We start from the raw sequence: 19,318 nt of genomic DNA on the forward strand, positions 1-19,318 counted from the left end.
CCTTTGCCTTTGTCTAACAATCCTTGGCTGGAATCTGCTGTAACAAAGATCACAAATTTCGGTGAGGGTAGTCACCAACATCAACATCATCATGTCAATGAAGGTTCAGTCTCCAATGGTTCATCAGAAAGCCAGAGCTTGAGCTTGAGGTTTAATGAGAATGCATCAGAACATGAAGAAGGTAATGGTTCAGGGAATCCTTATCAGCACGAAGGCACCGAAGTGGAGACAGGAGAAGAGGGTGAACAAGAGGAGCATCGCGGTTTTGAGCTGCTGAGTTTGCTCACTGGTTGTGTTGAGGCTATTGGATCAAGGAATGTGGCTGCAATCAACCATTTTATTGCTAAATTGGGTGATCTTGCATCTCCCAGGGGAACCTCGATAAGCCGCATTTGTGCTTATTTTACAGAAGCCTTAGCCATCAGGGTCACTAGGCTTTGGCCTCATGTTTTTCACATCACCGCCACTTCTCGCGATCTTGATAGAGTGGTGGATGATGATGAAACTGCCACTGCATTGAGGCTTCTAAATCAGGTTACCCCAATTCCCAAGTTTCTTCATTTCACATCAAATGAGATGCTGTTGAGGGCTTTTGAAGGGAAAGAAAGGGTTCACATTATAGACTTTGACATAAAGCAAGGACTTCAATGGCCTAGCTTGTTCCAAAGTTTATCTTCTAGGACTAATCCTCCTAGTCATGTTCGAATTACTGGTGTAGGGGAGTCCAAACAAGAGCTGAACGAAACTGGAGACAGGCTTGCAGGGTTTGCTGAGGCTCTGAACCTTCCATTTGAGTTCCATCCTGTGGTGGACAGACTTGAAGATGTGAGACTTTGGATGCTTCATGTGAAGGAACATGAAACTGTAGCTGTAAACTGTGTTTTGCAGCTTCACAAGACACTTTATGATGGTAGTGGAGGAGCATTGAGGGACTTTTTGGGCCTTATTCGTAGTACCAATCCTACAGTTGTGGTCATGGCAGAGCAAGAAGCGGAACACAACGCTGCTCGGTTGGATACAAGAGTGTGCAATTCGCTGAAATACTACTCGGCACTGTTCGATGCAATTGATCATAGTGGCCTTCCACTGGAGAGTCCAATGAGGATCAAGATAGAGGAAATGTATGCAAGGGAGATAAGGAACATCGTTGCTTGTGAAGGAAGGGACAGGTTGGAGAGGCACCAGAGTTTTGGGAATTGGAGGAAGATGATGGTGGAGCATGGAGGGTTCAGATGCATGGGAGTCACCGAGAGGGAAACGATTCAGAGCCAGTTTTTGATGAAGATGTATTCTTGTGATAATTACAGCATCAAGAAGCAAGAGAAGGAAGGAGCAACGGCACTTACTTTGGGTTGGCTTGATCAACCTCTCTATACAGTATCGTCTTGGGCACCGGTTGATGTTGCTGGAAGCTCGTCTTCTTTTTCTCAACCAGCTTGAAATCATTCATTGCCACAGATTTTCTTTACTTCATTCATATTCATCATACATTGTTTTCAGAGTCAGATATATACAGGGACAACAAAAGGGTAGGAGTCAGCAAGAGTATTCTTTGTTGGTAGGAAAATTGTCATTATTGTTATTATTATTCTTTCATTCTTTGTTGCAGATAAGATTTATTAGTTCAAAGAGTAGTTAGTGCAATTTGTTTGTATTAATACATCAATACTACTTTCTGTTCTTTATTTTATATTCAAGATTTCTAGGTATATTGAAGTCAATTTCGGTCATTATTTCATTCTTTATGTATTCATTCTCAAGTCATTGTACTGCATTTGAAAGTGAAATGAAATTCTTTACAATTCCTTATTCATGTTTGCTTTTTACATACCTATTTCTCATTTTGTAATCACTTCCAAGCGAAAATAGTTGGTGCTTCTACCCAACATTTCAAGTTGAACTAAAATCAAATCAAAAGTAGAGGTGAATGCTTACAACTTTCATTTTATTTTTTTAAAAAAATTAAGTTTTGTCTTATAAATCATGTGCTAAATATTATCATAAACTCACACATCTCCAATGTTTCTAGATTCGAATTTAAAATATGATGTATAACTTAATAATATAACTATTTTGACAATTGAACTATATGACTTACGGACGAAGTGATTTAAATTTTTATTTTAAAAATTATATATCAAAATTATATAAAAGACTATTTTATTTGTATTAATATAACCCATAACTATTTTCTCAATTGATGAATGATTAATATAAGCTGCTGAAAGTGACTGCCTTGGGGCATGTTTGCCGTTGGTGTCTGCATCAATAATAATAAGTAGGAAATGTTACACCTGGGTTTGTCAAAATGACGTATAACGTATTCCTTTAGTTGTCACCACTAATTCCACGATGACCGATGAGAGAAAATATTTTGTTCTGATAAGACGGAGATAATCAATATGTGGGAGCAAGTTAGGGGCAGATGAGGAACATATCATTGGTCACCTATTAGATTTTTTGTTACAGTAGGCAAGGAATAGCTGCAAACATCTTTGTCCGAAAGCTAATGATTTTTTATAAAGAACAAATTTATAACAAAATCAAACCGATGCAAAGGTCTACGCAAGTGGTTTTTTTTTTTTTATTTATTTATGAAAAGGACGTGATTTTTAATGAAAAAAGAAGAATAAATACTTATCTTAAATCCAAATATTTAAATATACTTTTTCACGATTTTAGTCTCTATTTTGAAATGATGTTATTAACTCGGATTATTACAGTAACTTTTTTAATCTTAGTCTTTATGAATAATTAGATTTAAATCTTTCTATAAATGATATAGATCTTGTTTGATCTCAAATGTATTACTTCATTTGGTGTGGCAATATATGAGATTTGAATGGATTGCATTAGTATTATATTTTCCTGTTCATCCTATGTGGACAAAATCCTATTTATCTTATTCTCAATCAAACTCCTTTCATTGACAAATTTGTCTTCATTAGCATTTTCATTCTCCTCATGTAGTCGGGATGTTGTTGTTGGTGGACTAAACCTCCTCTTAGTTGGTTCAAGATAAATGTGGACAAAACTTTTGGATTGTGGTGTTTTTGTTCGAGATCTAAATGGTAGATCACTCAAAGGGTTTTATTCTGCTGTTTTGATTGAACTTTAGACTCTAAGGCTTGATATTAAGCTTGTCAAAAGCCTAAGGATCTATGTGGTTCAACAAAAGAGATACGAAGGGATGTTAACGGAGGAGATGAGAGTAGAAAAAAATAAAAACATACTTGGTTTAATAGAGGAAATGAGAGGAGAGATGAGAAATTTTTAATAATTTTGTTTTTAATTTAATGAGAAGAGAGAAATTTTAAATTGTTTATAAGTTATTTTGATTCCTCCCTCCAAATCCTCCTAAAATAGAGGGAGAACATAAACAAATTTAAAAGAAATTTAACTCCTCGTCAGCTTTAAAATTTAAATCAAAAACTCATTTAAAAAATTATTTTCTCCACTCCAGATAACAAAAAATGGAAGGAGTAAACACATATTTAAAAATAATTTTGCTCTCCTCTGTTTCTCTTTTAAAATTTGAATTGAACACACATTTAAAAAAAAAAAAATTTCCCACCAACATTACTCCAACTAACCATATCCTTAATATTACTTTCGCTATTTTTGAACTTGGTTATGCTATGGTGGTTGATATGATTCAACCAACATCCTCCACTAATTGAAATTATATTCCCTCCATATATAAAACTAAGAAAAGTCTAATAAAAAAAGAAATTCAAACTCAAATTATCTGGAAACTGATTAACTCCAATGACTTGGTTTGATAAAAGAGATATTTGATTGTATAATTTGTAAACTTTAATTTTCTTATTATAAAAAAAAAATCATCACCTTGTGGTTTTGGCTTTCCGTCCAACAAAACAAAACATGACTCACGTCATATCCTATCCCGCTGTCACATTCGCTTTCGAAGGAATCAAACAAACAACAAAAAGTAGTAAAACACAAACAACCAAATGTTTACACTGTTTCTCGTGCTTTCATATATATATATACAGAGTACAGAGAGAAGAGAAGAAGCCCGAGTTGAGCTGAGTTAAGCTGAGTTATTGTTGAGTTCATTCCCGATTCCATCACCAGTTGATGGGGATCCGGTTCTCAATTTCATCCCAACCGTCAAAACCGAGTTTAGATGAATTGCCGGAAAGCTGCGTGGCCGTTATGATGGAATACATGGATCCTCCTCAGATTTGCAAACTAGCTTCTTTGAATCGCACTTTTCGAAGTGCTTCTGCCGCTGATTTTGTATGGGAATCCAAACTCCCCCCTAATTATAACGCCCTAATTAACAAAATCTTTGACGGTACTTTTCCATCGTATTTGGGGAAGAGATGGCTTTATAAGATCCTTTGTTCCGTCAATACTTTCGATGGAGGCACCAAGGTAACAATAGCTTACTACTCTTGTTTGTTATGTAATTAGGACACTTCGAATTGAATCTGTTGTGTCTGTTGTCTAACATGTGTCGGTTCAACAGGTCAGGTACGCAGCAGCATAGATAACTGGTACCTGACCCTAAACCGACACGACTTTATGATAACACTGAATTATTTTTATTTTTTCAAATATTACTCAGAATTGATGTCTCATGTTGTGTTTGATGTGTGTCACAAGAATTCACCGATGAATTGTTTATGTATAGAGAAGAGAAGTGAAGAGAATAGCCTTTTTATTTAGTTTTAATTTTAACTTTTGTTGTATTAATTTATTACAGAAAGTTTGGTTGGATAGAAGCATGGGTAAGCTGTGTTTGTGTATATCGGCTAAGGGATTGTCAATAACAGGGATTGATGATCGAAGATATTGGAACTATATCTCCACCGAAGAATCTAGGTGACATATTTTTCAATTCTTTTTTGCTAATAATTCTTGGCTTAATAATGCTATCTTTGTAGTTGATGAAGTTCAATGAACTGATCCATTTCATTTTTTACTTTGCTTGCTTAAATGTATGAACTACTACTATGAAGTTAAAAGAGGCTAACTGTCTGTTTGGATAACCGGCTTATTTAAGCACTTATGGCGTGTAGAAGCTATCTCTATCAAACTGTTTTCACATAAATTATAAATTGATTTCATAAGCTATCTTGAAGAGGTTGTGCAAATAAGTTAAAAAAATAGCTTATAGACATGTGATAAGTGGTTTTCATAAGCTCTTTCAAATAGTTCACAACTGCATATGCCAGTAGTTAAACTCAAATAAATAAATCCAATGAGGCCTAAGTGGGAAAGTAAAGTAACAATTATGTATTGTATTCATTTTCTAGTGTATTTTGGTCTAGGAAATTTTGTATACTTTCATCTTTTAACCATGTTTAAAGAGTCTTTTGACTGTGTTCTGAATTCACTTACCAAGTGAAACTTGTAGCTGTTGGTATTTGTTTGTACTAGCTAAACTTGTGCTGTTATGAAGGAAAACGTGTAGATATTGATGAAGGTTGCACTTCATTTCCTTTTCTTGTTCTGGTAGATGAAGCTCCAAGCGTTGCGATCCCAGTTGCAACAGCGGGTATTGGGATCGCGACGCCAAGTTATGTCATTTTAATTTCCAAAACAACAGGTCTAGTTTAAATTAATGTCAAATAAGTTCAACATATTTTGGAGTAATACCAATGTTATCTTATCTCCATCATTTCCAGATTCACTAGTGTTGCATACCTCCAACAAACCTGGTGGTTTGAAGTGGATGGTGAAGTTGAATTCCCATTTCCATCCGGCACATATAGCTTATTCTTCAGAATACATCTAGGAAAAGCCTCCAAAAGGTTTGGAAGAAGGGTTTGCAACACAGAATATGTTCATGGGTGGGATATAAAGCCTGTCAGATTCCAACTGTGGACTTCGGACGGACAGTATGGTTCATCACAATGTTTTTTGAAAGGCGCGGGGAAATGGTGCTATTACCATGCTGGCGATTTTGTTGTTGAGGATGGTAATGTATCAACAAAAGTTAAATTCTCTATGACTCAAATTGATTGCACACATACTAAAGGTGGTCTCTGTTTAGATTCTGTGTTTGTGTATCCGAGTGAATTCACAAAGGTTAAAGAATTTTTGAACTACTCTTAACCTCTAAATTGAAAATATACTGTACTAGTATTTTGTATGCATTAGAGATTAGTGCAGTTGAGAATCTAGTTTTTTATAGGGTTCTTTTAGGTTTAGAATTTTGTTTTCTGATAGAATTAGGTTTAGAATTTTGTAGTAGCAAGGGGATGATGTGTATATATATTTATATATATGTATGTATATCTACCATATATATTTTTAATAATCTTTTTGGATACAAATGTATATCTATCATATATTTAATTAGTATGGAATGTTTTATCATAATCTTGTATGATGAAGAATATTGTATACGTGTGGCAGAAAGAATAAGTTCATTTGTCCATTTTATGACAAAGAAACGTTGATCAAGCTGGAAGGAATTGAATAAAATAAAGTGGACTATTTTTTTTTCTTCTATAATTCATGGGATACTATTATTTAAGAGCTACAAAAGGAATATGATTTGCACTAAATGATTAACAACTACATGTATTTTTTTAATAGTGGATGGTGGGAGATGTTTTAACTTTTGTTTTATTTTATTAAGAGAGGAGTGAATTATGAGTTCAAACTAAAATTTTTGTATATCGATGTTATTATAATTATCAATTGAAATATACTATGTTCTTATAATTATCAATTGAAATATATTTATCTGTATACTTATTAGAAAGTTGCTTGATATTTTAGTGATTGTATTTAAAATATTTAAATCTATCTTTCTTGGCTAAAAATCTCTCAATGTTGAAGTGTTTTCAAAATTAATAGAGGAAGAATGTTGTCTAAAACACTTGTAACAAATGCAAATTGTAGTTAAAAAAAGAAGAACTGTTTAAAAAAAGAAGAAAAGCAAACTATATAGACAGGGGCCTAATACCTTATTTTTGTGGTCAGGGGTCTAATACCTATCTCCGTTAAATTCTTCCAATCTATCTCTGTTAAATTCTTCCAAATACGGACCCTCTAATTCCTATGCCTGTGGTGGTAGATAAGAGAACTTAGGTTCTCTATTTTGTATTTTTAAAAGTAGAGTAATTTTAGATAATTTTTGTGATAAAATAGAGAGAGTTGATATTTAAAATGATAAGGTAATTTTAAAAGAAAAAATAAAAGTAGAAAAAGATAGGAGAGATAGATAGACAATCTTGTCCTTATATTGAATCCATCTTTTTAGTTATCTTTATTTTATATTCCATTCCGTACTCTTCAATCTTTTCAAGCAATATATACCTGTACGAAACTGTAAGAACTAGATCTTCGAATTATCTTCATTCATCTCAAATTTATGTAAGCAAAACAAAAATCTTCGGAGTATCTAAAATTTATTTAAAGAATAGATTTATTTTAATATATGTTATTCTATAAACAAAGTCCATAAATCATACCTTCTAGACTTTAACTAAATGGTTCAAGAACTTAAACATTTAGAGTTTAATTGAATCTCCAACTATCAATTGATTGTGCATAAAGTAACACATATAATTGATAGTGCTTAAACTAACAAATATAGATATCTAAGATGAATTTTAAAATGATATATTCTTTAGAAAAATTATATAAAAAAATGTCATATTTTTATGATATAAAATTATTTTTTAAGTTATTATAATTGATTTCGTATGAAATTTATTTTTTGGTTGATAGTAAAGTAAAAAAAAATAATTAAAAATCAATTGATTTAAGATTTTATTAATTTTATTTCTAAAAGTAATAGAGTATTAAACATTTTTACTAAGTAAGTTTTTAAAATATTTTTTGAAAGGTTTCAATAATTGTTTAGTGGTTTTACTCTTAAATGGGTTACAGGTATAAGTGATTATTTGATATGTGAGTAAGATGTAAGTATTATTATTTCTTGTAATTATAAAGTTAAAATATTATATAATAATACACATATTAAATTGTAAAAGTTAATAAACACGCATTCATAGTGTAAAATAATTTTTCACTGGTATACAATTAATTTTAAAATATTTTTATAATTTGACAAAATACAAGATATTAATTGAATGTGAGTATAAAATTATTCATATAACCGAAATGTGAAATTTTAAATGAAATTTTTTAATAAATCGAATATTGATTTAAAAAAAAAAAACTAAATTGTAGTATTTGGTCAATATTCGTTAACCAAATTATAAATAAGTCTACATTAGCGTTGATCCAATCAAATTAAAAGGAAATTAACTTTTACATAGAAAGATAAAGTTATATTTAAATATGATTTTAATTTTTTTTTATCTTTTACCTAATATTCGTTTTAACCCTTTATATATTTTTTGATTAATTTTTGTCATTTATTTTTTATACATGATATATTTTAATTTATCACGATCATAATAAAAATTATAACAAAATATAGTTATTAAAATCCCTTCAAACAAGTGCTAATATGTGTATTACAATAATTTTTTTAAAAAAATAATCAATTTAACCTTGTAATAAGTTTGCATTTGAAAAAACTCTTCTAACATGTTTTGAAACATATATAAATTATTTAAAATAAATGATATTTATCAAAGTTCTCTATATTTTAATCTCGCTTTTGTTAAGATCATTTAATTTTACAAATGATCTAATATTAACATGACAATAATTACACAGTTATTTGAAATGAGGTTGAAGAAAAAGATTAACATATATTATTTATAAAACATAAATAATAAAAATAAATTTAAAAAAAAATAAAAAATCAAAACACATATTTAGTCAAAATACATATTTAATAAAAAATAAATGAGTAAAATTTTATTTAATTAATAAAGTTAAATACCGAATATAGCATTTCTAAATATATTGATTTTGCTGTATAATTACGAAAAAGACAAAAACAGTTGACGGAGTTTCCAAAGAACACCAAGGATGTGATGTTGAGTGTACCATGTGAAGGAAGTTAGTTGCTCTCGTTAAGGGGAGAGAGATAGATAGAGTTAAGAATGTGGTGACAGGTAAGGGCATATTAGTCATTTCACAACTGCACATCCTTTGAATCTTAATTAATAATTAATCCTTTTGAATCTTGACAAGGTTAAACTTTGAAGGTTCATCTCAAAAACATTTGATACAAAAACTCAATCCAAACCAAACAACGAATCTAAAAACAAAGGCCATGGAGCTTCAACTTGATTCCATGGCCGCTTCCATTGGTGTTTCCATCCCCGTCCTTCGTTTCCTCATCTGCTTCGTCGCCACAATTCCCCTCAGTTTCCTCTGTCGCTTCGTTCCCGGCCGCCTCCCTAAACACTTCTACTCCGCCGCCGTCGGTGTTGTTCTCTCCTATCTCTCCTTCGGTTTCTCTTCCAATCTCCATTTTCTTGTTCCCATGCTTTTAGGTTACGCTTCTATGCTCCTTTATCGTCCGAGATGTGGTATCGTCACTTTCTTTTTGGGATTCGGTTACCTCATTGGCTGGTACACAATCTACCAATCTCTTTCTTCTTAATTCAATTCAATTCAATTTTCTTTTTTTGTTTTAATATATACGTATATTTTTTTATTTTCTGTAGCCATGTTTATTATATGAGTGGTGATGCATGGAAAGAAGGTGGCATCGATGCCACTGGTAAGTGCTTATTCATCTTTTTCTCTTCTGATTTCTAGGTTTTTTTGGTACTGAAGATTAAATGAAGGAGTGCTTTTTATTTTGGTTGATTATTAATTATGGTATGTTATTGAATTGGTACTACTATTAGGGGCTTTAATGGTTCTGACGTTGAAGGTTATATCGTGTGCAATTAATTATAATGATGGAATGTTGAAAGAAGATGGTTTGCGTGAGGCTCAGAAGAAAAACCGTTTGATTCAATTGCCTACGCTTATTGAGTATGTTGGTTACTGTCTCTGTTGTGGAAGTCACTTTGCTGGTCCTGTTTTTGAAATGAAGGATTATCTTGATTGGACTGAAGAAAAAGGGGTATGCTGCTTGCTAGTTACTGTCAATCAAGTTCTTTATTCATGAATTCCTTGAATTAGTGATGAATAACTTTTCTCATACTTGCTATTTCAACCTAAGTTTTTGTTATTAGTAGAGTAAACTTTCAATTTAGTCCTTAAACTATCCCTCTCTCCTCTTTTGTCCATCAACCATTTTTGCTTTTAACCCTTTGGTTCTAAGGGGAATGAGACTCTAGTAATCTAGAGTTCAGCTGGGAGGTAAGTAAAGCCCGACCAAGAATTGTTCAAATCAAGATTCAAGCTCGGATTCTCGTGAAGATTCATTCTTATCTGAAACTCATTAACCACTTGAGCTCAATCAATTATTGAAATATAATAAGAAGTCCCTCAACTATTGTTAATCCATAAAGTTAGTCCCTTGGCTGCTTTATACATAGAAGAGATAATGATAGTTCAGGGACTAACTTAATAGATTAAAAATAGTTTAAGGACTACTTATTATATTTCTATAGTTCAGGGACCATATATGCGAGAGTGATAGTTTAAGGATCAAATTGGAAGTTTATTCTTATTAGTATTGTTGTTGACTTGTTGCTATCGATAGATTTGGAGTTCGGGAGCAAAAGGACCAAAACCATCACCTTATGGGGCAACAATTAGAGCACTGCTCCAAGCTGGTGTTTGCATGGGATTGTACTTAAAGCTTGTGCCTTATTTTCCTCTATCCAAGTTTACCGATCCTTCTTACCACGAATGGTGTTTCTTGAAAAAGCTGGGTTATCAGTATATGTCTGGCTTCACGGCACGCTGGAAATATTATTTCATTTGGTCGATTTCGGAAGCTTCTATTATCATATCTGGGTTGGGTTTCAGTGGCTGGACTGATTCCTCTCCACCAAAGCCGCGTTGGGACAGAGCTAAGAATGTAGATATATTAGGTGTTGAGCTTGCAAAGAGTGCAGTTGTGATTCCAGCTGTGTGGAATATTCAAGTCAGCACCTGGCTTCGTCATTGTGAGTTTCTTTTGATTCTTTCCTTGCATGGGTTTGTTTATCTAATAGTTATCTTTCAATTTTAGGCATGAAACTTATATACCATCGACTATTTTCAATTTCTTAAGTCTTTACCGGTTTGGTTCTTTAATTTTTTGTATCAAATTCAAGGATTTATTGGATAATACAAAACAACCATTCTTCTTGAGTTATAACTTATAGAATATATTTTACTAACAGTAAATTATTGCATGATCATGCCATCAAACATGGATTAAAAAAAACAGTTATCAAACCATCAACAGTTCATTTTCCTTTCAAAACAGTTAATCTTGTGTTCTATGCTTCAAATTAGGGTAGATGCAAAATTGAAATTTGTTGTAGATTACCTAATTACCTTTCACTCATAAGGTTTGACAATGAAATATGAAGTAACAATGTTGCTATTCTCTATGTTTTGGTAGACGTTTATGAAAGGCTTATCCAGACTGGGAAGAAGCCAGGTTTTCTTCAGTTGCTTGCCACACAGACTGTTAGCGCTATTTGGCATGTGAGTAAATTTTATCTGCATCTTAAGTTGATTTTTCCTCCCCTTCTTTCTATTACTACTGTATATGCTATAAGCATTATTATTGCTTCAAGCTTACTTGCTATCTTTGCAACTGCATTTATAGTTTCTTATGAATAACTAACAATGAGAAAGATAGTCATTTCAATCACCACTCTTATGATGCTCAGATGTAAGATATACATCTGTTAACTTCTTCCACTATATATTATCCGGCAATAAATATTATCCAATTTAGCAAGCTGATGAAGAATATTCAACATGAAACAGCTTCCCATGCTGCTATTTTGTACTGTTGGATTGAATCCATGTTTTATGTGTTGAGATCCATAACATGAGAAAAATTCATATTAATATTTTGACATTGTTATTTCAGGGGTTGTATCCTGGATACATTATATTCTTTGTTCAGTCAGCATTGATGATTGCTGGTTCCAGAGGTATGAGTATTGAATTATGTTCATTTGTGGTTCTTTTCTTTCTTGATTTATTCAGGTAGTTAACTTTTGTTGCTATTTTCCTTTTCAAACAGTCATTTACAGATGGCAGCAAGCTGTGCCTCCAACAATGGCCCTGGTTAAGAATGCCTTGGTGTTCACTAATTTTGCTTACACACTTTTGGTTCTAAATTATTCCAGTGTTGGTTTCATGGTTTGTTCTCTCTCTCACTCTCTCTCTCTATGCCACACAAACAAACATGGATTTGGGTTGTATGTGGTCACAATGAATGCAGTTCTGACTGCATGCAATCCAAATCCCACAAACACATTAACACTCACATGTTCCATTTGTATGCTCAGATCTACAAGAATTTGGCGATGTTTAATCTTTTGTGTGTGCTGTGTTTGAATAGGTATTAAGTCTGCATGAAACTCTTGCCTCATATGGAAGTGTGTATTTTGTTGGAACCATTCTTCCTATTGTTATCATCCTTCTTGGTAAAGTAATCAAACCTGGAAGGCCTGTCAGATCGAAAGCTCGAAAGGATCAGTGAGGTAAACAGTGCAGCTATTCTCTTTGGAGTTTTTGAAATCAAATTGGGATAATGGGAGAGGCTGGCTGGATCTTCAGTTTCCACTGGTTCAGCTCCGGTTTTCAATGCATTGTAACAGCTCCTTTAGTCTTGAAAATGGTTGAGCCGTTTTATATTTTTGACTTTAGCATTGAATTGTATTTTTGTGGTTACAAACATCATGTTGACAGGTTGATAAGAGTAATTATTGAAGAAATGTTGCGAACAGGCTGTATTTCTGTGCTGTGTTAGTTCTCGATTCCTAACAATTAAGGTCTACTTTGCAAATTTTAACTATAGTGCAAGTTAATTTGTTCTGATCTAGTCCAAAAAGGTGCATGCTTTGTTAGTCACAAAGTAAGGGTAATGTTCCTGAGAAGTTTTTGGATAGACATTGTACTTATATGAAGCACTAACACATACACTTGACATGATAGTGATGCATACATGAAATTACCAAATCGCCAATAGTAATTGAATGTAACTACATATGTTGTGACGTGTAGTGTTATACCTGTCAGCACCAGACATCAGACACAACTATAATATGAAGTGTTAGTGTTACATAGTTGTCCATCATAGGGCTATCCCAAAGTTTCAAATGCTTACAAATGTCAGGGGGGAGTACTTCCCTAAGAAATTCTCCATGTTATTTGTATGATTGGATTGTTTTAGAATGCCTTCCAAAATATCTTGTGTCTTGAGTGTTGAAGTGGATTAGATAGATTACCGTTGTATTTTGATAAAGTATTATATTGTATATTCCATTAGTATTTTAATATAATAGCGTCTGTTGGTGACAGAGAGGGGAGGTTTTCTTAGCGCAAAGAAACTACTAAATAACTGTTCATAACTTTTTATTTTTGTAATCGTTTTAATGTGTTTACATTTGATTCCTAACATGTGTCTTTTAGGACACTTGTTAAAATTTTCTTCAGCACAAAATTGAACTGAAACAGTGTTAGTCTTATTATTTCTGAATGATGATAGGATTCATTCATAGATATAACTAAACTCCAAAGTCCCAACATAAAGCTGGCCGACAAAACGGTGGATATAGTATCCTTTTCAAGTTCCAAAGGTGCAGTTTCATTTTACATTCAAGTTTGTTTGTAGCTATTGGGAAGTTTCAAAATATACAAAACTTGTCCAATTACATACTATAATTTCCGAGTTTTAATTTTGTAACCAATAATTAACGGGCTTGGCATTTCAGCCCAAACTGTGCGGATAATTACAATTCCATCTTAATAAAAACATCTTAAATTAAGAATCCGTGCAGAGCCATTTATCAACAGTATTGCACGCTGTTCACTAATGGAGGTTCTGATTATTGAGTATGATTAATCACATTATGCATGTTTTGATTCACATTGAGTTATGCAAAATCATAGTTGTATCACCGTAAATTTTATTCTTTTCAAAACTGCACTTTAGAAATCCAAAATCAAAATACTGTACCGTTCTATGTTACTTATGCCATGACAACTTTGTAACTAATCAAACTTTAATATTTCCATGAAAAAACAGAAAAATAATAATACAGCATAATAATGACATTAATTAATAATTTCGAAAACAATAGGACACAATAAATTTGGAAAATACTTTCTCCTTAACTCTTCGTCCCATTTTTGGTCACATTTCTTTTCTTGTTCGCTGTCCATTCCTATTCTGCTTTTTCTCTTTTTCATATTCTATTACTACTATTTCACTTTCACCCTTATTACATGTTTTTTCACTTTCACCGACAGCTAGCTTTCACAAACAACAACATTTGTAGTTTTACTACCTAACTTCTAAATTATACTAATCTTACTCCTTTGGTCTTTCCAATTCACTTTGTGACAAAGAATAAGTTTTTGAACAAGTCAAGGTTGTTGTTCTTTCTTCTTCCTCAGGTTTCCTCCTTTGAAAGGGAAGAAGAACCACTTTAGCTCTATTACGAAACAAAACTTAGAATGCAGTCAAAGGTTACAAACAAAGAAACAACAACAAGGTCAACGATCAAAAACATGTTTTCAAGGGACAAAAGGAGTAACAACATCAATGATAATGGAAATCCAAATATTGTAGATGAATGGGAATTAAGACCAGGTGGAATGCTAGTTCAGAAACGTAATTCAGATGTGAATAATAAAACTTCTACAATCAAAGTGAAAGTGAAGTATGGTTCATCCTATTACCAAATTCATATCAGTTCTCATGCAAGTTTTGGTACATTAATCATCTTTAGAAATCACCCTTATTTTTTTTGCTTATTTGATTATATAAGTTGATTTATTATTATGTTTTTTTTTTAATTCTGAGGTGCAGGGGAATTGAAGAAAATGTTGACAGAATATACAGGATTGCATGTTCTTGATCAGAAGTTGATTTTCAAGAAAAAAGTTAGAGATTCAAAGTCATATCTTGATGTTGAAAGAGTCAAAGATGGATCAAAGTTGGTTTTGATTGAAGATATTGAGAGTAGAGAAAGAAGGATATTGGAGACATTAAAAATAGCAAAGAAAGAAAAGACTTCAAAATCTTTAATTGAAATTAACTTGGAGGTCGACAAACTCTCCAAAAAGGTACACAAAAAATGTGCATTGTTACACTTTTTATTATTATTATTTTTGGTGACTTTATTAATTCAATGAAATTGGGTAGGTTTCAGCTTTGGAGGGTGTTGCTTCAACAGGTGGAGTTATAGAAAATTTGGATGTTGAGAGTTTAACTGAAAGTTTGATGAGAATATTGATCACATTGGATGAAATTTATTATGGTGAGGGTGAACTGAAATTGAAGAGAAAAGAACAGGTAACTAACTAACTCTTCCATTTTCAAAACTGTAATCTCAATAAATTCAATTGATACTTACGTTATGAAAAAATAAAATTAATTAATTAATTTGAAGGTTAGGAGAGTTCAGAAGCACATTGAGACACTTGATATGCTAAAGATGACAAAGGCAAAAGAAAATAACATGGCACATGATGATGATGATAAGAGTAAGGTGCATTGTGGTGTTGAAAAGCAGCAAGAGTGCAAGAAACAGGAACAACATTATGAGTCAGTTGTAGTAACAACTAAATGGGAAACTTTTGATTAAGAATGCATTATTTTGGTATTAAATTAGTGTATTAGTTAACTAATGAAAAAGTTTTAAATTTTGTGTTACATAATATAATCCTCCTATTTGACTTTTAGTTGGAATGCTTAGGTCAGCTGTATTGAATAGATTAAAGCGTGTTGTGTTTATGTGAGCGGTTTTGTTATCTGTCGGTGTGATTGCTTAGCTGTGAGAATTTAATTTTTGTATTTTTTTGCTTTTTATATTGTTGGGTAGGAAGTAGGGACCATGTAATCAATCAAGGACTTTAATATAAGTAGGGTAGAGTAGAGGGTATTAATTAATATTGAGATAAATTATATATTTGTGTGTGTGTGTGTGTGAGTGTGCTGCAAGGTTGGGACTATTTTCTTCCTTATACTCCAGCCACTCACTTTAACTAATTCTTTGTTTTTATCCTCATGAAATTGGATAGTGCTATTCACTATTCACTATATTATTATTGTCTCACAATTTTGTCCTTTGGAAATTGGGGCTTGGAGTTTGACCATCATAGCAATTGTGCGATGCAATGGAAATATCTTCTGATAGAATTATGTCTATTCACAAAAACTAAACATCCAATTTTGAATCTCATGTTTAAAGGATCCTAACCTCTTCTGAAAAAACTAATTCATATATGTGGTACATTTGTTTAGTAACAAATCAAAATAAAGAGCAAGCCATCACTTGGGTATTTTAAGACTTAACCTATTATCATCTAAGAAATAACCTTTCTTTATATACCTAGTTATTGCCGTGTTCTTTGATTTTGACTGACGCCAATTAACTCACTTTGAGTAAGTAGAGTACACAAAGATCCAATGGTCAGAGTTATGTAGCAAACCATATCTCTCTAGATAGTATGAGAGTGGGAGCCATAATAAAAGAAGAAATCTAGAAAAGGACAAGCAATTCAATTACCTTTAACCGAAAACAATTTACCTAAACTATATATGATATATTGTGGACTAAGATCTCTTAATTTCTATTTGAAAAAAAAAAATGAGAGAGGAGCAATGGATCATGTAATGGTACTTACGGGCTTTAGTTTCTCTCATGTTTTTTTAAATAATAAATTTCATGTAATTAACTCACACAATTGTGAGAATGTGATGTTTTGAGTTCGAATTCGAAAATAACATGACATTCACTAGTTAAGTTAAGAGTTAAGAACTCATCTCATACATTTTTTTTAATAAATATTTATTCATACAATTTAATAAAAAATATAAAATTAATGGAAAACAAAAGAAAGAAGTGAGACACAATTCTAAACAACTTGACAATAGGTGACGTAAGTTAAAAAACAACTACATTTAAAAGAGGTAAATTAAGTATTATTGAACCACTTAATCTAAACTATTTTTTTTTAAAAACCAAATAAATTTGACAAAGCAACGTAATAGATGACAAATAATTTATAAAAAAAAGGGTATTACTCTGTTAATTACTAATCATTTTCACCCTATTCAATAGACTTCTGCCACTTTATCTATATATAATTCGGTATAATGTAATTGCTTCTCAAGTTCAAAATTACTTGTAATATTTTTGGGGTTATATCATACTACATCTGTTTTAATATATAAGAATTAAAAAAATTGACTGTAGTATTAAATTTATTGATAATTTATATAAATTATTTTATTAATTTATTTTTAAAGAGAAATGCTTAATTTATAATTTTATTGAATCACTTATTGTAAAATTATATATTTAAGGACAAATGTAGTATTATATAATATATGATGTTGTGATTAAAATAAGTTGTTTGTTTGTTGTTTTATTTTAATCTTGCAGAATTTAATTAATGGGGTCCATTTAGTATAAATTCCTAAAAAAGTTTCAAAAGTGAACCCTTATAAGTTTTAGTAAATATAATAAAATATTATATCTGTTTTTTCTTCTATTTTTGTTATTATAAAATTATTATTTTTTTATTAAAAATGTAAAGGATTCACCTTTGGTTTTTTTGAGAGATTTATATTAGACAAATCCGTGATTTATTTATATGAAAAAGTGTTTGTCTAATATCCAATAATAACTTAATTGAATTATTATCTTTTATTATCTTTTCTTCACATGATGATCATTTATATATAATCTATACAATATATAAAGGATATACCAAATTTTGGTGTGATTTTTTTTCTTTCTAATTTTACTTTAATTAAATCTATTTTATTTGTTATTTTGTCATATTTTATTTAATTAAATAATTGAATATATATATAAAAAGATACTAAAATTTTTTTTGACAAATTTTTCTTTTAATTTTATCTTTTATTTAATCTATATTATTTACCCTTTTGTACTTTCTTGTCAATCAAATAATTAATTATCTTTTTTTAATAATTATATGAACTTCGTTAATTCTATTATTTTTACTGATAAAAATGGACAAAAATGATTGGACGTCTGCATGGTAGTTAATTATCAGATAAATTAGGTTTTTTGTATATTTTTTTTTAATAAGAAATATTAATTATTTTCAGTAAAATCAAAATACTATCAAATATCGGTATATATATATATACTTTGAAGTAATTTATTTTTAGTAAATTCTAGTTTGTCTTTAAAAAATTATGGGTGGGCAAAATCCACTAACATATTTTTTAGAATTTTAGATTTGATGTAGTTAATATTTTTCTTAGAATATTAAGGAGTGTATTCAAATAAGTTTTCAATAGATTTTAATAGACTTTTTGGATATAACAAAATTTGCTTGTATCCAATCAATATTTTAGAAGAATAAAAATAATTTTGTGGTATTCAATTAAGATTGTTTTATCAATGCATCAAAGTAATATTCAATTAAGATTTTTCACAATTTATAAAATGTCTCTTGGTATTAAAAAAAAAGGATATTTTTGGGCAAAATTTTGAGAAACTTTTTAGTTAAAATACATTCATCCAATAATCCCACAAAAACACTTGACATTTTATGAGTCTCAAATCGAAATTTTTTACCATTGTCATGCCATTTTTCCCCTTTTCTTTCTCTTCAATATTTTCTCAATATTATCAACTTCAAAGCTTACTAACACTTTCTATTTTTCAATTGAATGTATTTTTATTTATTTATTTTATGCCAATGTATTTTTCTTTATTGGTCATAAAAACTATTCAATATTTTTTTGTTCATATTATTATTATTATTATTGTATTATAATAATAATAATAATAATAATAATAATAATAATAATAATAATAATAATAATAAACTATCAATGTCATTTTATTAGTGCAAGTATTATTTTTATTAGTGTAGAACAAGTTATGTCTCCTCCAAGATTTCATTTCTTAAAACTTATAATCATTATTTGAGTGGAATGTATTGTTTTTGTTTTGTTTGTTTTAACTCTCCGGCTCCCGAAGGAATGAGATCACGTAAACTTTTAGTTATATTTTTCCGTTGTTAGTCGTCAATGTTTATGCGAAACAACTCTAGCGTTGAATGGTATTATGTGTCAAATACTTTCATAATTAGTGAACAAGTATGAAACGGTTACTTGATGGTGAGTTGCTCATAATCTTTTCAATATATTAATAGTTACAGGTTTAATACATCATAATATTTGCTATTGATGGTACATATATTCTAGCAATGGAAAAAGAGCGAGATGTAAACAATAATCGTAATCTTCATGAAAATATATCACAAAATGTATTAGTTGCTTGTAACT

At 30.8% G+C, this 19,318-nt stretch overlaps 4 protein-coding genes across 6 annotated transcripts in view; all 4 read left to right on the forward strand.

The window, feature by feature from the left end:
* Positions 1-1,587, forward strand: part of LOC101509178 (scarecrow-like protein 28) — a 2,407-nt gene extending 820 nt beyond the window's left edge. The window contains exon 2 of the mRNA XM_073363786.1: positions 1-1,587. This exon is cut by the window's left edge and continues 16 nt beyond it. Coding sequence (XP_073219887.1) covers positions 1-1,440 — 1,440 coding nt within the window. The 3' untranslated portion in view covers positions 1,441-1,587.
* Positions 1,588-3,921: 2,334 nt separating this feature from the next.
* LOC101508855 (F-box protein PP2-A12-like) lies at positions 3,922-6,308 on the forward strand. Its single transcript, XM_004515743.4, has 3 exons — positions 3,922-4,401; positions 4,733-4,851; positions 5,658-6,308. Exons 1-3 carry the CDS (start codon positions 4,102-4,104, stop codon positions 6,085-6,087), a joined length of 849 nt encoding a protein of 282 aa, XP_004515800.1. The 5' UTR covers positions 3,922-4,101; the 3' UTR covers positions 6,088-6,308.
* Positions 6,309-9,087: 2,779 nt separating this feature from the next.
* Positions 9,088-12,770, forward strand: LOC101508339 (lysophospholipid acyltransferase 1). The gene is made up of 8 exons (XM_004515742.4): positions 9,088-9,480; positions 9,576-9,631; positions 9,762-9,982; positions 10,568-10,976; positions 11,420-11,505; positions 11,900-11,963; positions 12,056-12,174; positions 12,377-12,770. Exons 1-8 carry the CDS (start codon positions 9,179-9,181, stop codon positions 12,515-12,517), a joined length of 1,398 nt encoding a protein of 465 aa, XP_004515799.1. The 5' UTR covers positions 9,088-9,178; the 3' UTR covers positions 12,518-12,770.
* Positions 12,771-14,281: 1,511 nt separating this feature from the next.
* LOC101507805 (BAG family molecular chaperone regulator 1-like) lies at positions 14,282-15,795 on the forward strand. Of its 3 annotated transcripts, none has more exons than XM_004515739.4 (4): positions 14,282-14,752; positions 14,852-15,108; positions 15,188-15,337; positions 15,435-15,795. In XM_004515739.4, exons 1-4 carry the CDS (start codon positions 14,497-14,499, stop codon positions 15,627-15,629), a joined length of 858 nt encoding a protein of 285 aa, XP_004515796.1. In that variant the 5' UTR covers positions 14,282-14,496; the 3' UTR covers positions 15,630-15,795. The 3 variants fall into 3 exon arrangements, with proteins under 3 accessions (XP_004515796.1, XP_027186768.1, XP_027186769.1); XM_027330967.2 differs by having other exon boundaries at positions 14,345-14,752; positions 14,846-15,108; XM_027330968.2 differs by having other exon boundaries at positions 14,345-14,752; positions 14,846-15,108; positions 15,440-15,610.
* The last annotated feature ends 3,523 nt before the right edge of the window (positions 15,796-19,318 follow it).

The sequence above is a fragment of the Cicer arietinum genome, chromosome 7 (assembly GCF_000331145.2).
Source record: "Cicer arietinum cultivar CDC Frontier isolate Library 1 chromosome 7, Cicar.CDCFrontier_v2.0, whole genome shotgun sequence".
NCBI classification, from domain to species: Eukaryota; Viridiplantae; Streptophyta; class Magnoliopsida; order Fabales; family Fabaceae; genus Cicer; species Cicer arietinum.